The following is a 19,642-nucleotide window of genomic DNA, read 5'->3' on the forward strand; positions in this document are numbered from 1 at the left end:
GTCGATGAGCCAAGACAAAAATTGACTCTTGTATGGACTTCGTTTTCTTGTTCTTTGAATTGTCCCTGTTGCGATTAGACTTTTTCTGCAAATATTAAATTGCGTTATAATTCGATTTCATAGAAGATAACATAATTTTTTTGAATTATACATTACCTTCCAATCGTCAGTTGCGAACTCCTCTATCACTTTCTCCCAATCGTCTTTTTGATATCCTTTTGGGATTTCTTTATTGGCGACATTTATCTACCCGCAACATTTGCCTAAGAAAGTCCCTGATAATCTAGACTTTTGGTTGCGCCTCGTTAGCTTTGCATCGCAAATGATAGTCTGGTCAATCTGATGACGAAAGCAATCCGCCGGAAGCAGCTCCTCGGTCTCATCATCCTTGTACACGAAAGTGTACTCAGAATGAAGTGCGCTCAGTATATTGCCCAACATCTGGGGCGTCACTTTGTTCCAATCACGAACTGTGACCGGCATATGGACTTTCACCAAAGCGCTGACACGGTTGTTGAATACTCCTACCTTTTTTTTTTATTGTTTTCCTTACATCGTGGTAGAAGGTTTGGTTGATTGGGTCCCACCTAACAACTTTCGCATCGGGTACCCATGCGCTGCTTTTACCGAAGTAGAGCCGGTTGTTGGTCCCCTTGTTTTCTTAGGACCTTGGGAACCCGGGGTCAAAAGCGTCAGCATCAGGTACTCTTTCTTCATGCACAACAAAAGGCGGCAAGTTGTACGCAGTTAGTACCACAGGCTACATGCTGTACGATAGACTCATTTCTCCGAACGGATTGAATCCATCCGTAGCTAGACCAAGCCGCACGTTTCGAGGCTCTGCAGCAAAGCCTGGGTATCTCTCGTCCAGGTTTTTCCATGTCGTACCATCCGCAGGATGTCGTAGAACACCAACTTCCCTGATGCGATCTCTTTCGTGCCATTGCATCAAAAGCGACGTGTGTCGAGACGCGTACAACCGCTTCAATCGATCTTTCAGGGGAAAATATCGCAAAATCTTTTGCGGTATCATTTTCCCAGTTGGCTTCCATCTGCTCTCGTTGCATACTGGGCACACGTCGGCTTCCGCGAGATCTTTTCGAAATAGGACACAGTCGTTAATACACGCATCGATCATCTCGTATCCCATGCCAAAACGCTTCAGCTTCGCCTTTGCCTCGTAATGCTTCTTGATAGGTGCGTTAATCACGCGTAAAACTCCTATCCCTCGGCTTAAAACGAGCGAGTTCTCAAGTGTTTTTGATAGTTTCTAGTATGTTTTTGATGATTTACAGGTACAAAGGAGCAGAGAAGCTTAAGAAGTCATTTTCGGAGCAGACGAGAGTCGAAACGGAGCAAAATTGAGGTTTATGAAGAAAGTCAACGCGGGATATTGACCCATCGCGGCGCGGCGATAATCAGAGCGGCGCCATGAGATAGCAGCGCGGCGCCAGAAAATCCCGTCACAGATGGCGGTCGTTCCCATTCAGGAGCGCGGCGCGATGAATACTGAGAGCGCCGCGATAGACCGCGACACATGACCGTGGCGGCGCGATGGGTGCGATTTGGAAAACTGATTACGCGTTTTTGATTAAATCTGGGCCATTGGATCTCATTAAGTGGCCCAGATGACTCCGAAAATAGGCTAGAAACTTATAAATCCTACTTTTGTAACCTAGAAAGACATCTTTTGTTTAGTTTTGATTTTGCTTAGGTTGTTTTAGCTACAGAGAGCTTTTTGGAGAGACAGAGATTGAAGTGCCGTCTTCATCAATTTCGTTCATCGTTCTTTTCACAGTTCCAATTCCCTTCCTTTAATCTCTTGAACTCCAGTTTTTTTTAATGAAAATCATGTCGTTGATTTATTTGTTTTTGAGTTGTTCATCTTCTTCTCCCATCTTTCTTCCTCTCATCATCATGAACTAAACCACCTAAGGGCTATGGCGTAGCGAGATTGTGAAACGGTTATGGATTCCATATTATATATGGTAGAATTGTTATCGTTCTTGCCGCTTTGTTTAATTCAAGTCCGAATTTAATGCCTGTATAAGAGTAGCTACCTTGTGCATGATTCCGATTTCAATTTTATGCTTGAAAGAGATTAGGTTGATTTTGTCTTGATTTGAATTACTATAATACATCCCTATGCTAGATATAGATAGGTTGTTATAGAATCGTGGTACGCTTCTGTGTTCATTGCTTGCCTTGCTTTATTTGTTGAGATCGAAAGATAAAACTTTGGCATAGGTTTAGGTTGCTAGATGCTTGAGAGAGGTTTAGTGACACGATCAACGTGAGTGAGATTAGCAAAGTGTGAATGATAATAGCAGTGCGTAAGTTCCATGAATCCAAACCGTAGAATGAGCTCGTGAAACCATAGTCTTTACTTCTCGCTATTCGTAAAACCCGTTGCTTTTCTGTTTATTTATTTATTTATTTGTTTATAAATTTTGTGTTCTATTCAACTAAAGTTTCCTAAGTTCTCTTCGTGCTAGTGAAATTTGAATCTTTAATTTAGCCTAGTCCTCGTGGGATCGACTCGTACTTACGAACTTTACTACTTGAGCGATTACGTGCACTTGCGTGTGCGAGAATTTCGCAACAAGTTTTTGGCGCCGTTGCCGGGGACTAAGTTTTCAATTGAGATTCGATTCACTAGTTTCAATTTGAACTTTATTTTAATTTTGTTTCTCATCTATTTCCGTGTTTACTTGTGAAGGTACATGCGAAAAGACGGTGAATCCAGTCTTCTTCCAATCGATCTTGAGATAGAGAAAACGTGCAAGCAAAACAGAAAAGAGAAGAAGCAATACATCGAAGAATTGATCATGGCTGAAGAAAAGAAACCGCTCCTTGACTACGTTCTACCCACCACTCATGGGTATCGCTCAGCCATAGTCAATCCAGCCATTGATGGGAACCGGGGTTTCGAGATCAAGACGGGAACGATTAATATGATTCAACAGAATCAGTTCTCAGGAGCCCCAAGCGAAGACCCGAATGAACACATCGCGAACTTCAACGAACTGTGTAGCACATTCCAGATCCATAACGTTGCTGCCGACGCTATCCGTCTTCGTTTATTCCCATTTTCGCTTCGCGACCGAGCGAAAGCATGGCTGAATTCCCTGCCCGCCGATTCCATCAACACATGGGAAGATCTGTGCAACACCTTCCTAGCAAAATTCTTCCCCTTTGAGAAGACTGCTCGCCTGAGAAACGAGATCCACAGTTTCGGGCAATGGGATGGAGAATCGCTTCCCGAAGCCTGGGCGAGATTCAAAGTGATGTTGAGGAAGTGTCCCCACCATGGGATCACTTTACCGGTCCAGCTCCAGACATTCTATTACGGACTCCTCACATCGACGAAAACATTGGTTAACACCGCCGCAGGAGGCACGGTGCTAACCAATACTCCATCAGAGTTCCACGCCCTTCTTGAAGAACTAGCACGTTCCAATGAGCAATGCCCAGTGGAGAGGAGACTCATGAAAGCTGGCCCCGCGACAGCACAAGCGGCTACGACTGACAGCCAAGCAGGAGTATTAAAAGAAGTGCTGACTCAAATGGCGGATCTGAAGAAGCAATTTCAAGAGATGAGAGCTACTGCCAACGTCGCACAAACTACACCGGAGCCGTGTTTTTGGTGTACCGGGCCGCACTACACCGACGATTGCCCTCATGCAAATGATGTTCAGCCAGAGAACGCCAATTACGTGGGAAATTACAACAACCGGCCCCCATTCCAGAATGCCAACAACTACAACAATGGAGCCCGAAACAATCATCACAACCAAGGATGGAGAGCACCGCCTCAACAACAACAAGGTTTCCTTCAGAACCGACCTCCTCCTGCGTTCCAGAATCAGCAACAAGGGCATCACCAGCACGAGTTCCAACCGCGCCATCAACAAAATCAGCCCGCCCCTAAAGATAAGCTGGAGGAGTTGCTCACATCATTCATTGCCACGTCTCAAACGCAGATCCAGAATCAATCGGCGCAGATCCGAAACCTTGAGACGCAAATGGGGCAGATAGCACAAGCTCTCAACGTGCGACCGCAAGGCACCCTTCCGAGCAACACCAATGTCAATCCTAAGGACCAGTGTAATGCGATCACACTTCGCAGCGGGTTGGTGGTCGACAACACCAACAAAGGGAAAGCTAAAGCCGAAGGTGAAGTAGCATCATCAACAACTCCATCACCAAAGATCGCACCACCACATCCACCGCCCGCACCTATTCCAGTGCCATTTCCTCAGCGACTCAAGAATGCAAAGCTCGACAAGCAATTTGGGAAATTCTTAGAGATGCTCAAGCAACTCCGAATCAATATCCCATTTGCCGACGCTATCGAGCAAATGCCTAGCTATGCAAAGTTCTTGAAGGACATCCTTTCCAAAAGGCGTAGGATTGACGATTGTAGCACCATCACTCTTTCTGAAGAGTGTAGTGCGATTATCCAGAGAAAGCTCCCTCCGAAGCTGAAAGATCCGGGGAGTTTCACGGTGCCATGTGCCATTGGAGATCTATACTTCGAGAAAGCCCTATGCGACCTGGGAGCCAGCATCAACCTCATGCCGTTCTCCATATTCCAAAAACTTGGCATTGGCGAGGTACAGCCTACACGGGTCACGCTTCAAATGGCGGATAGGTCCATCAAGCACCCCCGAGGGATAATCGAAGATGTTCTCGTCAAGGTGGACAAGTTCATCTTCCCCGCGGATTTTGTGGTACTCGACATGGAGGAAGATAGGAACATTCCCATCATCCTGGGAAGACCATTCTTAGCCACAGGAGGCGCATTGATCGATGTTCAGAAGGGAGAGCTCAAGCTACGAGTACAAGACGAAGAAGTCGTCTTCAACGTTTTCGACACCATGAAGTACCCAAGAGCGAGCGATGACATTTTCCGAGTAGACGTCTGCGATGCGATCACTAACGATCATTCATGCCGCCCTGACGAACCCCTTGAGGTATGCATTCTGAACTCTAGTGAATTTGCTGATGATATTGTTACATGTGCAGCATTAGAGTACGCAATGTACATGGACGGGTTCGAAGCCAACAAGAGGAGATATTTCGAGGAATTGGGGGCAAGTTCAAAACCAGTCAAGCCATCCATAGAGGAACCCCCGGAGCTCGAGCTAAAGGAGCTGCCTAGCCACCTTCGCTACGCGTTCCTCGGAGAGAAGAAAACGCTACCTGTCATCATCTCCGATCACCTCAACGCCGAGCAAGAGGACAAATTGTTGCGAGTGTTGCGGGCCCATATGCATGCAATCGGATGGACCCTTTCCGACATCAAAGGAATAAGTCCATCCTATTGCATGCATCGCATCCTCATGGAAGACAATGTCCGGCCCTCCGTAGAGCATCAAGGACGGCTCAATCCGGCAATGAAAGAAGTGGTGCGCAAAGAAATTCTGAAGTGGCTTGACGCCGGAGTGATATACCCCATCTCTGACAGTTCTTGGGTCAGCCCGGTCCAATGTGTCCCGAAGAAAGGTGGAATGACGGTGATACGAAACAACAACAACGAGCTTATCCCAACGAGAACCGTCACCGGTTTCAGAATTTGCATGGATTACCAGAAGCTCAATGCCGCCACCCGGAAAGATCACTTCCCTCTCCCCTTCATCGATCAAATGCTCGATCGGCTCACCGGCCACGAGTATTACTGCTTCCTTGATGGCTACTCCGGATACAACCAGATCGCGATAGCGCCCGAGGACCACGAGAAGACGACATTCACATGTCCGTATGGCACTTTCGCTTTTCGGCGAATGCCCTTCGGCTTGTGTAATGCACCGGCGACATTTCAGAGATGCATGATGGCCATTTTCTCGGACATGATCGAGCGCACGATTGAGGTATTTATGGACGACTTCTCTGTCTTTGGTTCTACTTACGATGTGTGTCTCGAGAACTTGTCCAGGGTTTTAGATCGCTGCGTGGAGACAAATCTCGTCCTCAATTGGGAGAAGTGTCATTTTATGGTGAAGGAGGGGATCGTTCTCGGCCACCGCGTATCATCACAAGGGCTGGAAGTGGATCGAGCGAAGATTGCAACGATTGAGAAGTTACCCCCCCCCCCCAAACTCAGTCAAAGGCGTGCGAAGCTTTCTGGGGCATGCGGGATTTTATCGGAGATTCATTAAAGACTTCTCGAAGATCACAAAGCCTCTCTGTGGCCTCCTCGAGAAAGACGCAAAATTCATCTTCACCAACGAGTGCATGGAGGCGTTTAACACACTCAAGGAGAAGTTGAGCACGGCCCCGGTAATAATCGCACCAGAGTGGGGTGAGCCATTTGAGATCATGACCGATGCCAGCGACTTCGCCGTTGGAGCAGTCCTTGGGCAACGACGAGGAAAGGTGTTCCACACGATATATTACGCTAGTCGCACCCTCAACGAGGCTCAGGTCAACTACACGACCACAGAAAAAGAGCTCCTCGCCGTGGTCTTTGCCTTTGACAAATTCCGCCCATATGTCATCGGCAATAAGATCATCGTCTACACTGACCACGCGGCAATCCGGTACTTAATGGAGAAGAAAGACGCAAAGCCAAGGCTCATTCGGTGGATTCTCCTTCTTCAAGAGTTCGATGTGGAGATAAAAGACAAAAAGGGAACAGAGAACAACGTAGCCGACCATCTCTCGCGTCTTGAAGACTTCACGCACGTACCCGATCGAAGCACGCCCATCGACGACAATTTTCGGGACGAGAAAGTAATGGCGGTTGAAGCAAGCGCAACGCCGTGGTATGCCGACATCATCAACTTCTTGGTGAGCAACGAGATGCCACCAGACTATAATCACCACCAAAAGAAAAGATTTCTCTCCGACGCGCGCCGATACTATTGGGAAGAGCCGATTCTCTATCGATAATGCGCTGACTCAATAATCCGAAGGTGCGTCCCTGATGATGAGATTCCTTCTATTCTCAGACACTGTCATTCTTTAGAGTGCGGAGGGCATTTCGGGCACAACCGCACGGCAGCAAAGGTGCTTCAGAGTGGCTTCTTCTGGCCAACCCTTTTCAGAGATTGCCGGCGTTTCGTGGAGACATGTGATCGATGCCAAAGAACAGGAAATATTTCCAACAGGAACGAGATGCCGTTGAAGAATATTCTGGAAATAGAGCCGTTCGATGTGTGGGGAATCGACTTCATGGGACCATTCCCATCCTCATACGGACATAAATATATCCTCCTCGCGGTCGACTATGTGACAAAGTGGGTCGAGGCAAAGGCGTCTCCAACAAACGACGGAAAGGTGGTGATAAACTTCCTTAAGCACAACATCTTCACAAGGCACGGCACACCACGCGCAATCGTGAGCGACGGAGGCTCTCACTTCTGCAACCGCCAATTCTCTGCGCTCCTCGCGAAGTACAGTGTTAACCACCGAAAAGCTCTGGCCTACCACCCGCAATCCAACGGCCAAGCTGAAGTCTCCAACCGAGAGATAAAGAAAATTTTGGAGAAGACGGTGGGAAGCTCATTGAAGGACTGGGCGCACAAACTCGACGACGCACTTTGGGCTTACCGGACAGCCTTCAAAACCCCGTTGGGAATGTCGCCATACAAGCTCGTCTATGGCAAGGCGTGCCAACTCCCAGTAGAACTTGAGCACAGAGCGTTGTGGGCGATGAAACTCCTCAACTTCGACCACAAGGCAGCCGGGAAACAGAGACTACTCCAACTCAACGAACTAGACGAGTTCCGCTTAGAAGCATTCGAGAACACGAGGATTTACAAGGAAAAGACGAAAGCATGGCATGACAAGCACATCGTACCGAAAGAGATCAACCCGGGACAACAAGTCCTTCTTTACAACTCCCGGTTGAGACTCTTTCCCGGAAAGCTCAAATCAAGGTGGTCCGGGCCATTCACAGTCACACAAGCATTCTCATCAGGAATGTTCGAGCTTGAAGGCACCAACGGCGGGAAATTCATGGTGAACGGACAACGAGTGAAGCCGTACTATGGTGGCATATTTGAAAAAGAGAAAGTCGTGGCGTACCTGAACAGCACCGAATAAAACACGGTACCCCGTCAAGCTATTGACGTTAACTAAAGCGCTCCGTGGGAGGCAACCCACGTTTTCTTTCATCGCATTTATTCTTTTCATTTTTATTTTTTTATTTATTTATTTTATCTTTTCTTTCTTCTGGTTACAAAATAAAAAAAAAAAAAAAGAAAAAAAAAGCGCCATCATCGCGGCGCTATGGAAATCATGGCGCCGCGATAAACACCAGAAACAGATGGCGCTACTAAGCGTTCAATGTGGCGGCGCGACATAATCTCATCGCGGCGCGATAAAAATCTACGCGCCGCGATGACCCGAGATTTTTGAAATCTGGGCGGTTTTAAAAGACAAATTCGTGTGTTTTTCAAATTTTTTTAACTTCTCTCTTTCTCTCTCACTTTGAGCACGAACCCTAACCCCTTTTTCCTCTAAATTTCACTTCACAACCTCATTTTCACCCGGTTTCAACACGAAATCAATTCCTACTCGTGTGATTAGCGACTTTATTCACTCTCTCTTCTCTATTCTTGAGTGTTTATGTGGTGTTCTTGCTAAAATCCGAAAATCACAAGGTACGAATTTGGATTTCGAATTTAGATGTGATTTGCTTATTTTGTTTGTGCTTGAAAGAGTTAAATTGAATGTAGGTTGATTGTTCATAGTTTGTGGGTTTAAAGAAACATGTTTTGAGTAGGATTCCTTTGATAAAATTGATGCTCACCACGTGTTTGATGAAAAGCCCGAGAGAGTCGAGAAGTATTTTTTGCACGACTTTGTCTAGACCCTTGCGTAGATTTCCCGTGCCGTGTGTCTTCGTGTGGTGATTTGTTGATATAGATAGTGTCGGTGTTGATTATCATGAACGTTATCACGAAGGGGTTAAACCCGACGTGTGTTTCTTGTATCTAATCCTATCTTGTTAGTGTATAGAATGGGACGAGACCGGCGATCGACGGCAGACACATCGACTAAGAAGCGCAAGACAACGGCGGGAACCTCGAGCCAAGCAAAGGGAGGTCGCCCAATCACGCTCGTCAAAGGTGCGGAGAAGAAGTGGGACGAGTTCCAATCGTTCAACCTAATCCACGAGCGCAAATTCTTACCGTCCGACGATCGAGCAATATGCGGGAACGTAAACGCTCAACTTGACGCTCTCAAATGGGGAAAATTGGCAACTATTGACGCACCGATCGCGCCTCGGTTAGTCCGAGAATTCTACGCCAACTAATCCGTCACGGATCCGGATCTTGGTGAAGTGCGGGTCCGAGGGGTAATTGTCAACATATCCACGAGCGCCATCAACGCATTCCTCGGGATCACTCCCCCACATGCCGACTCTTACACACCGATGGTGTTGAACCCCTCACTCCCGGAGATGTTGACCACACTTTGCAAGCCCGGTGAGGTCTACGATTCCAAGCCGAGCCGTTATACGCATCGCGAGTCTCCGAAGCATCTCTCGATCAAGAAAGTGAATCGCTTCGCCAAAGCATGGATATATTGGATCAACGCCTCCATATTGCCGAGCACTCATGAGCACCATATCACATTTGAGAGACTCGCCTTACTATATTGCATTGCAACGGGTCGAGGCATCAATCTTGGGCGAATTCTTCATGATCACATCATCCGAACGGCAAATCGGGGCAAGACTAGGTCGCTCGGTCATGGGAGTCTGATCACCGCAATGTGCGAATCAGCCGGCGCCAAATTTTTCGCGAATGAGCAGTTGATTGCACTGACGGGGCCAATTGATCCGGCAAAGTTCTTGAAATTCCCGAACTGGAAGGGAGGCGACCCCAAACCGAACGGGCGGGGCTTCATCAACATCCGACAAGCGGAGCCTGCGGAGGTAGAGCCGGACGAGCCCGAAGCAGAAGAAGAAGACGACGAGGATGATGATTACGTGCCGCAAAGCCAAGCCAACTACGACGAGTTGGTGAATCTGATGACCGGAGAATTTCAATCCCTCCGTGGCGAAATGCAAGCAGAGCGGGTGGCAGGCGAGGCATTCAGAACAGAGATGCGCTCACGACACGGGGAATACGAGGCATTTCAAGCCGAAGTTCGACACAACATCAATGAGCTCGGCCGAGGCCAAGCATCAATCATGGCGTTTCAAGAGGCTTATGGGCACCGACACTTTGTTGAAGCCGAATTTCATCGGTCCGTTTACGATACATGGACCACACGTCAGGACCCGCCATCTCAGCCGGACATGCCTTTCTACCCCACCTACCCACCGGAGCTCACGGCCCCGTTCCCACCGCCCTATCACCACGATCCATATCAAGCGCCACCCGTGCAATATCCACCACCACAATATCAGCCGCCACCACAGCAATACCATCAGCCTCCACCTCACTATCACCAACCTCCGCCGTCCTATTATCACACTCCGCCATATCAGCCGGGCTAGCCGTCATATTCCCAAACGCCGCCGAGATATCGCTATAGCCAAACACCACCGCCGGGCTTCAACGACCCATTCCATGCCGAGCCATCTCGGCGAGATGGAGACGATTAGGGGCGGTCCCCAACCCCCGCACAGGTAAGTCCCTTTTCCTTTTTTTCTTTTCTCGATTACATTGTGGGCAATGTAAGTTCCGAGTTTGGGGGGGAGTATACAATTCTTAATGATTTGCGGGGGGAGTATATAATTCTTAATGATTTGCGGGGGGAAATTTTTGTATATTAGGTAGAGTTTGTTCAGTTTGTGCGTTTAGGTAAATCTTAGGTGAATTTTAATGTTTGGCGTGCCGATGATCTAGAAAGTCTTAAGTTTTTTTTTACTGTGGAATTTAACGCATGAGCTACCTGGTGTGAAAGAACTTTGTTGAGTTGTGTTGTTGTGTTAGACCCGAATGATGTATGTCTCGAAGCTTAGGGAATCTAGATGAGTAGCCCGACCAATTATTTGAAATGAGAACACCGAACACATTAGAACCTTCTCTGATCCCTAGTTGAAGCGAAATTGAGTGCGCATTGATCTAGTGAGAATGATATAGGCATTAGGTATAACATGTCGAGCCAAAAAGCCAACCCGGAAATGTTTATCAATTAGAACCCATTCACAAAAAGCCGAACGTCATACCCTTCTCGATACTTAGTCAGAAAGAGTCGAGCCAACAATTGCGAAATCCCACAAAGAACCTCACTAACGTTAGCGACTCTTGAGTGTCAAAATGAGTGAAATCTTCTACGATTGTGTGACACGTTCGTTGACTAGTCTCTACATGTTCATTAGATCCAGAGACATCATGCCAGGTGAATATTATCGTGAAAAAAAAATAAAAAATAAAAAAATAATAAAAAAAAAAATAAATAAAATGCATGTGTTTAGTTTAATTTTGTGTTGGCATGGTGTTCTGTGAGTTAAGATAGAGACTTGTGTGAGCGTGATTGAAGTTTGGGGGGGATTAACACGGGAAGAGTAAAATGTGAGTGAGTGAGCTTTGTTTGAGGGTTATGAATTTTGGTGAGAAATTGAGTCGCTAAGGTTAGTGTTTAAGCCATTCAAAAGTTCCATTCCATACCTTTGACCCAAGCCTGAACATTACAAGCCGTTTAAGACCTAATTGACGAGCTAGAGAGGATATGCGCACATTAGTGGAGATCGAGGGAGATGAGGAGGCATATGGATGTGTCGAATCGAAATAAACTCTTATTCATTGTTCGATTTTTGTGTTCTTGTGATGGTGGTTGCGAGGGCTGCGAAACCTGATTGTCCGAATGCTATTGAGATGGGGAAACATTGAAACGGTTTAAGGTAACATTCACTTGTATGAGATCTTTCGCATTTGGTAGTTAGCTTGAAGTTTGAAATCGTGGGTTTCCGTGTCATTGTTAATCTAGAGACTTGAAATTGAGGCAAGTCTTAGTAGTCGAGTTATGTAAGCATAAAGTTTCACCTAGGAGTAGGTTGTGTTTTGTTTCTTTTTGTCACTTGAGGACAAGTTACGGTTTAAGTTTGGGGGGATTTGATAGGTGCGTTAATCACGCGTAAAACTCCTATCCCTCGGCTTAAAACGAGCGAGTTCTCAAGTGTTTTTGATAGTTTCTAGTATGTTTTTGATGATTTACAGGTACAAAGGAGCAAAGAAGCTTAAGAAGTCATTTTCGGAGCAGACGAGAGTCGAAACGGAGCAAAATTGAGGTTTATGAAGAAAGTCAACGCGGGATATTGACCCATCGCGGCGCGGCGATAATCAGAGCGACGCCATGAGATAGCAGCGCGGTGCCAGAAAATCCCGTCACAGATGGCGGTCGTTCCCATTCAGGAGCGCGGCGCGATGAATACTGAGAGCGCCGCGATAGACCGCGACACATGACCGTGGCGGCGCGATGGGTGCGATTTGGAAAACTGATTACGCGTTTTTGATTAAATCTGGGCCATTGGATCTCATTAAGTGGCCCAGATGACTCCGAAAATAGGCTAGAAACTTATAAATCCTACTTTTGTAACCTAGAAAGACATCTTTTGTTTAGTTTTGATTTTGCTTAGGTTGTTTTAGCTACAGAGAGCTTTTTGGAGAGACAGAGATTGAAGTGCCGTCTTCATCAATTTCGTTCATCGTTCTTTTCACAGTTCCAATTCCCTTCCTTTAATCTCTTGAACTCCAGTTTTTTTTAATGAAAATCATGTCGTTGATTTATTTGTTTTTGAGTTGTTCATCTTCTTCTCCCATCTTTCTTCCTCTCATCATCATGAACTAAACCACCTAAGGGCTATGGCGTAGCGAGATTGTGAAACGGTTATGGATTCCATATTATATATGGTAGAATTGTTATCGTTCTTGCCGCTTTGTTTAATTCAAGTCCGAATTTAATGCCTGTATAAGAGTAGCTACCTTGTGCATGATTCCGATTTCAATTTTATGCTTGAAAGAGATTAGGTTGATTTTGTCTTGATTTGAATTACTATAATACATCCCTATGCTAGATATAGATAGGTTGTTATAGAATCGTGGTACGCTTCTGTGTTCATTGCTTGCCTTGCTTTATTTGTTGAGATCGAAAGATAAAACTTTGGCATAGGTTTAGGTTGCTAGATGCTTGAGAGAGGTTTAGTGACACGATCAACGTGAGTGAGATTAGCAAAGTGTGAATGATAATAGCAGTGCGTAAGTTCCATGAATCCAAACCGTAGAATGAGCTCGTGAAACCATAGTCTTTACTTCTCGCTATTCGTAAAACCCGTTGCTTTTCTGTTTATTTATTTATTTATTTGTTTATAAATTTTGTGTTCTATTCAACTAAAGTTTCCTAAGTTTTCTTCGTGCTAGTGAAATTTGAATCTTTAATTTAGCCTAGTCCTCGTGGGATCGACTCGTACTTACGAACTTTACTACTTGAGCGATTACGTGCACTTGCGTGTGCGAGAATTTCGCAACACTTCTTCGGAATTCGATTACCAGCTGGATGAGACTTCTTCAAGAGCTGCAAGAGTTCTGTGAACGACTTGTTCGTCCAATGGTTCGTGACTTTGAGGTGCATCAACGAAACCAAGAAGGACAAAGAAAAAAACTCTTGGCATCCAGGGTACAATTCCGGTTCCAACTCGGCTCCGTAGCATCGTCGAAATCCTCGTGATCCATGATATCCTCCACAGCACCGTGCAATCCTCCTATTCCTCTCTGATCTGTTCCTCCGATGGAATCTTCTTCATGAGGAAGGACGACACGCTCGAGCTCGCCGTGATGATACCATTTTGTGTAGCCTGGGGTAAACCCCTTGTTCAGCAAATGATTCATGACAACTCTGATGTCGTGCCATCTCACGTTGTTGCAAGGTTTGCAAGGACACCGATATTTTCCATTTTCGTTAGGGAATCTTCTTGCCGCACGAATAAACTCGTTAACACCGGTTTTGTACTGCAATGTCACCCGATTATTCTCCGTGATCCAATCTCTACTTGGATTGGACATTTCCTTGAATGAGAGCGAAAAATGAAAGTTGTGAAGAGTTATTGATAAAGGACGGAGAACAAAATGAAAGAGAGATTATGAATTGTATGTTATTTTGAAGTCGGATTGAATAAGTTGGGAGTTTATAGACTAATTGATTCGAAACTCTACCGAAATTTCGGCAGAGTTTCCCCTATTATACTGACAAACCAAAAACCTGCAAAATTATTTAAAAACATATACAAACCATCCAGAACTATCCTACAAATTAGCTCAGCCCTAAACCGAACCTCCGTGGTTCGGTCACAACATTTTATAAATGAAAAACCGAAATTAACAAAATATCACAAACTATCAAAACATGTCACAAACTATTTTTCTTATTTAAAGTTCAATTAGATTTCATGTTAAATCAACCAAACAAAACTAATCACAAATTCATGAACTTAATTTTAATCTAAACTTCATTTTATACTAAACATGTCACAAAACATCAAAACATGTCACAAAACACAATTAAAACTTAATTTTAACCTAAACTAATTAAATTATTAAACATGTGAAATTATCAATACAATTACTACATATTACAATTACAATTTTAATTTCATTGACTAATTTTAAACTAAACAACCTATTCATGTAATTATTAGACAAATTACAATTCGTAATTTATAAATTACAATAAATCAAAACTAATTAAAACAAAACTATGAAATTTAAACAAATTTTTTATTTGAATAAAATCTGGCTACGTATACTTTCAACACAAGGATGTTGCCACAGTATTACATTAAACCAATCGCTTTTGATAGACGAGAAAAATAAAACACCCTAATATACTTTTTCTAGAAAAATACAATAGAAATTTCCCTTTTAAAGAGATTATTAATGGGCCTACAGAATTATGTTTTTGCTAGTTCGGTCTCGACGTCTTGAGGCGCAGTAATAACCACACTCCGTTCCGAGGGAATTTTCTCATTCTCTCTCTTTTTTCCCCACAACAGAGCATACATTCCGATAACTATCAACACAGCTCCGAGAATACTGTATATACAAAAGTAATAATAAATTGAGACTATGACAAACCACAATCGGATAGCTATTATAGTAGATATTGGCATTTGTATTGGCATCAAATTTGCAAATACAATGTTACCTTCCCAAGTGTAGCGCTTCTGCAAGAATGAGCAGTGACATGATAGCAACTATGAGAGTGGACAAAGGTCCAAATGCAGTAACAAAAACTGGACCTTTCTTCTTTAGGACTAAGGTTTGGAGATAAGTAATTACGCCAAATATCACAACTCCCTGCACATGAGATGATTCAACGAATTAGATAGCCTTGAATTTTTTAATTTTTTTTTAAAATATGTTACCGTTGAAAATATAAATGAATTTTTTTAAAGCAGTTAGAAAATCTAAAGTTAATTAAAAGTGTAACGGGTGAATGGTATAATATAGTGTAGATCAAGTGCTAATTGATCGATAAATTAAGAGAAGCGTAAATGGTAGCATAATTCTCACACTATAAAGAGGAGCAAGGAGCGTTATATCCCATGTCAACTTCCAAGAGGAGGCTTTATGATCCACAATGGCTGCCATGATTGCTGAGAGGAATGTTCCAGCTAAGCAAGCAAGTGACGTAAGAGTCATCGGTGCTGGATATACTTTCACTGTGGTGGTCTTCGATACCATATATACAAAGTAGAGTCACCGCGTTAGTGTTTAGTTTTTTTTTTTTCGACAATGTCAAATCTTTTGTTAGATATGCAACTTTTGAAAAGAACTTTTGGTAGAGCACGTCTGAATGATAAAGCATAAATCTTTTGTTTGATATTTTTGTCCAAAAATAAAAACGCACGTACAAACAAAATATTTTTGACAGGTTCACATTATAATACACTCAATTTTATGCTTTGGTGTACGTTTTTTTTTCTTCTTTAAATTTTCTGCTTTTCAAATCCAATCCTCTAGCTAACATAAGTAGAAATCTTCGTGAAAAATATAAGCACAAACTTTTGTGATTAAATTCAAATATGTAGACCCGATGTTGCCAAGGTATTGGTAAATATGATCATACCTGTAAGATGAAGAATAATCCATATGCGATATTAGAAGCGACGAGTGATAGTGCACCCTTTATCCATTTACTGTCAGCGGCTACTATGGAAGCACTTGAAGCAGATTGTGAGTGTTTAGTTCCATGGATTGACAGCACAATTATGCCTTTATAAAAGGTCATTATTGTTGCACCACCAAAAGCAACAACCGTACCCCAAATTTTGGCTTGCGTTATCCATTTCGAAATCTCAAACTTTTCCATCCTATAATCAATTAACCAACCCAAATACATTCCATCGAATCAATGTTTCATTTTGTTCATCAGGCTAGAATGTGCCGGTTAAAGCACATCATAATAAACAAATTTGTAAGTATATACCAAATTTTCATTCATGTAAGCAAATAGTCAGTTTTGATGATATGATGTGGACAATTCAACCATTTCATAAAAAGGTAATTAGACCATAGTCTAATAATTGGTTATTTCTTTTTTCAAGTTTTATTTATCAAAATAACAAAAAATTAGGAAAATAACCAACTTAAACGTTTGATATTGCTAAATAGCCAACGTTTGCTAAGTCTTAGGTAAATAGCCGTTTGACGTGACATAATATATGGAGGTGATTATTTATCTAAGATTTACGTCTGTAAATACATGAAAATGACTATTTAACTAAGATTTACCTAACGTTGGATATTTAGCAATGTCAAATGTTTAAATTGGCTATTTTCCTAATGTACCCTTAAAATAATAGTCTACCAGACCTGCTCAATAAATTAATAAACTAAAAAATAAATTAAAGTTCAAAAAAGAGTAAATTAAACTTATTCTTTAATTAATTAATTTACTGCGAATTTGGTTGACTATTTTTTTTAACTATAGAGAGCAAATTTACTTAAATTAATTGTAGCTTATCAGTAGAGAGCAAATTTACTTAAATTAATTGTAGTTTAAATTGTTCAACAAGTGACTTTAATTTCACACGCGTTTTTTTCTCTGTCTCTACCTGTCTCTAATTCTTCTCTTATTCTTTAGGTCTGGGAAACAGTGCCGGAAACAAACGCCACATGGGCCGAAATCACCAAAATTTGACAAAATTAGAGCTGAAGTAATGTGAAGAACATAGCTGAGAATTTGTCAGGATCGTATTTTGACAAAATCGGTCGTCACAGCGGAAGTAGGCTTTTTTTCGCAATAGTAAAAAAAATAAGTCTGAGATTATCAGCAACTCGCCAAACATGGGAACAATAAAATGGTTTTCCGCTGGCCATAGTTGGCAAAAAAAAAAAAAAAAGAAACGCGATTTTTTATTATTATTATTTTTTTTTATGGTAATTCATGTGTTTACTTTTGAGTGTTATTGTTTTCTAAACGAATATTTTGTAAATATTCAAAATTTATAAACTAAAGAATATATTTAAAATTAACCTAATAAACTTAAGAACATATAATCTAAATATATCCAAAAAAAATTTAATTGATGAGGTTAATAATGTTTATGTGCTCTATTGTATCCATAGAATCTTTAAGATTTGTAAAATTTTTATTTTTATTTTTATTTTTCGGATTTATATTTTAAAATTGCCAACAAAATTTTAGTCATGAGGTTTGTTGAAAAATAATATGATGATGATTTCTGCTATTTTAAAATTATTTGTGTAATCAATAATGCTTAGAATAATTAATATATACACATATACACGCATTTATAAGGTTAATATAAAGGTTTTTTTTTTTTGAGAAAAATATAAAAGTATTTAAATGGCAACTATTTATGATTTTTTTTATATCGTTATTAAGTCAAAAATAGAAGTTATTTTTTTTTATATTATATAGAAACAATGAGCATTATTGCGTCCTTTGCTAAAAAAATTTAACTATGTGGTTCCTAAACTTTTCATATTAACTTTTTTGGGCATTATTTAATGTTATTTTCTAAAAACAAACTAAAATTAAAAAAACGTAATGATAAAGTTTAAAAAACTATGTGGTTCCTACACTTTACGTGTTCATATTCTCTCTATTTCGCTTTCAGCACGATCAATATGAGCTTTGAAAACATTGCTCCTGTGATATTTTTGTCTAATTTGCTTGGAATTATCTCTAGTGTACGACTCACATGCCTTTAGGTTTTCATTTTATGTGACCTTACAGAAGTATGTGAAGTTTAATTGGTTACCACGAAATGCATAAAAAAAAAGAGAGAATTTTGATTATAAAATCATGTACAACCATTTTACGTTGAAAAATACGGTCATGTGAATCACATATTCGGGAGATTATGTAAAGATTTCAGGTTACGAAACTTTCAAATTCGAAGACCGTGCATCTATAAGAGCATGAGTATATATAATAAACGTACGTTTCATCTAGCTCTTGCAAATAACCGTACAATATTTGCAAAGATTTACCTGAATAAAACAGCTAAGATGAACGTAATTGAAGGAACGGTGTTGGACAGGGCAGAAGTAAAAACAGGAGTAGTGTAATCCAGTCCCACGTAATGCAAAGTGGTAGCAAATATCGCTCTGAAAATCCAAATAAATTAGTTTGGTAATATTCCTCATCAAACAGACATTATTACTTAACGTAGCTAGTTTACAACATTAAAAAAGATTTAATTTGCTCACCGTATAAACCCCAAAAGGATAATATTTCTCAAGATTGGAATGGTTATCTTGCTCTTATTATTTCTGCAGTGTAGAAGGTCGATATTAAGAGCTTGGAAACGTTATTTCCTTTTAATCAAGATTATTATATATCAAATATTAATTGCAAAAACCTTTCAAATATGAAAGCAAGGAGAGCTGTAGTTAGAGTTGCGAAAGCGTATCCATAGACCACGAGTACAAAGAAGCTCATGCCTTTGTTCAGAGCCACTTTGGTAATTACAGTATACCCTGCATGGCATGAAACGGCAAGTATACAATATATATATGGTATTGACTCTTCTACTATTCTTCTCATACTTCCTCTCTTTTGAGCTCTCTCATTTTGCTCTTCCATTTTCGTATCTTATCGCTAAGAAAGAAAGGTTAGGAGAACTGTATTATATATTAGTAGGGAGCGAAATATAGTGCTCTAACGTAACTTATGTAATGTCCACTTGAAAATGGCTTTTAGAAGAAGTGGGTCCCATAATTTCTTAATATTTGTTCTGCCGTTATCTTACGGGTGTTGATATTAAATCATAATACGTCGGTTTGGGATTAAAGGGTGTTGAAAAGATCATGTGGGACCGGTCCCTTTTTTTTAATCAAGTTCCATTTCACTTGGAATCGGGTTGGGCCGCAGGAATAAGAGTTCAGGAAAACAAAATAAATTAAATATTTAATATCACAATAACATACTAGTAAGCAACAACTTGAAACCGAATAAATCCAATAGTTCTATCTAGGTTTTGAATAAAAGAGAGATTGGACTAATTAATAATTTCTCTTCGAGTGGAAACAAACAACTTTCGAGTCTCCAAATTTATGATATCGGTTGAATTTTTTGAAAACAAGTGCGTGGAAACTTAATATGTTTACACTCCAAATTCGATCACCAATTTTATCAATAAAATTTGTTGACAATTCTCTTAAGAAGAAAGAAAACACTTTTCTTCTTTTAATTTTTTTTTTTCATTTGCTCA

At 41.6% G+C, this 19,642-nt stretch overlaps 2 protein-coding genes across 2 annotated transcripts; one reads left to right on the top strand and one right to left on the bottom strand.

The window, feature by feature from the left end:
* Positions 1–2,723: 2,723 nt before the first annotated feature.
* LOC149407239 (uncharacterized) lies at positions 2,724–6,161 on the top strand. Its single transcript, XM_089619447.1, has one exon. It carries the CDS (start codon positions 2,724–2,726, stop codon positions 6,159–6,161), a length of 3,438 nt encoding a protein of 1,145 aa, XP_089475573.1.
* An 8,446-nt stretch (positions 6,162–14,607) lies between these two features.
* Positions 14,608–19,014, bottom strand: LOC149407240 (WAT1-related protein At5g07050-like). Its single transcript, XM_089619467.1, has 8 exons — positions 18,978–19,014; positions 18,791–18,908; positions 18,639–18,701; positions 18,420–18,536; positions 16,027–16,270; positions 15,471–15,629; positions 15,103–15,254; positions 14,608–14,990 (listed from the first exon to the last, which is right to left on the bottom strand). The coding sequence occupies exons 1-8, from the start codon at positions 19,012–19,014 to the stop codon at positions 14,849–14,851; spliced, it is 1,032 nt and encodes a 343-aa protein (XP_089475593.1). The 3' UTR covers positions 14,608–14,848.
* Between the last annotated feature and the right edge of the window lie 628 nt (positions 19,015–19,642).

The sequence above is a fragment of the Urtica dioica genome, chromosome 1 (genome assembly GCF_054948205.1).
Source record: "Urtica dioica subsp. dioica isolate 48M chromosome 1, U.dioica_male_clone48M_v1_H2, whole genome shotgun sequence".
NCBI lineage: Eukaryota > Viridiplantae > Streptophyta > Magnoliopsida > Rosales > Urticaceae > Urtica > Urtica dioica.

Bases quoted from the DNA above. Each gene is read 5' to 3' on its own strand.
- LOC149407239 (XM_089619447.1), top strand. From the start codon at position 2,724: ATGCGAAAAGACGGTGAATCCAGTCTTCTTCCAATCGATCTTGAGATA.
- LOC149407240 (XM_089619467.1), bottom strand. From the start codon at position 19,014: ATGGAAGAGCAAAATGAGAGAGCTCAAAAGAGAGGAA. The intron at 15,630-16,026 runs GTATGATCATAT...ATGGTATCGAAG, and splicing joins GATTATTCTTCATCTTACAG to ACCACCACAGTGAAAGTATA. The intron at 15,255-15,470 runs GTGAGAATTATG...TCTCATGTGCAG, and splicing joins TCCTTGCTCCTCTTTATAGT to GGAGTTGTGATATTTGGCGT.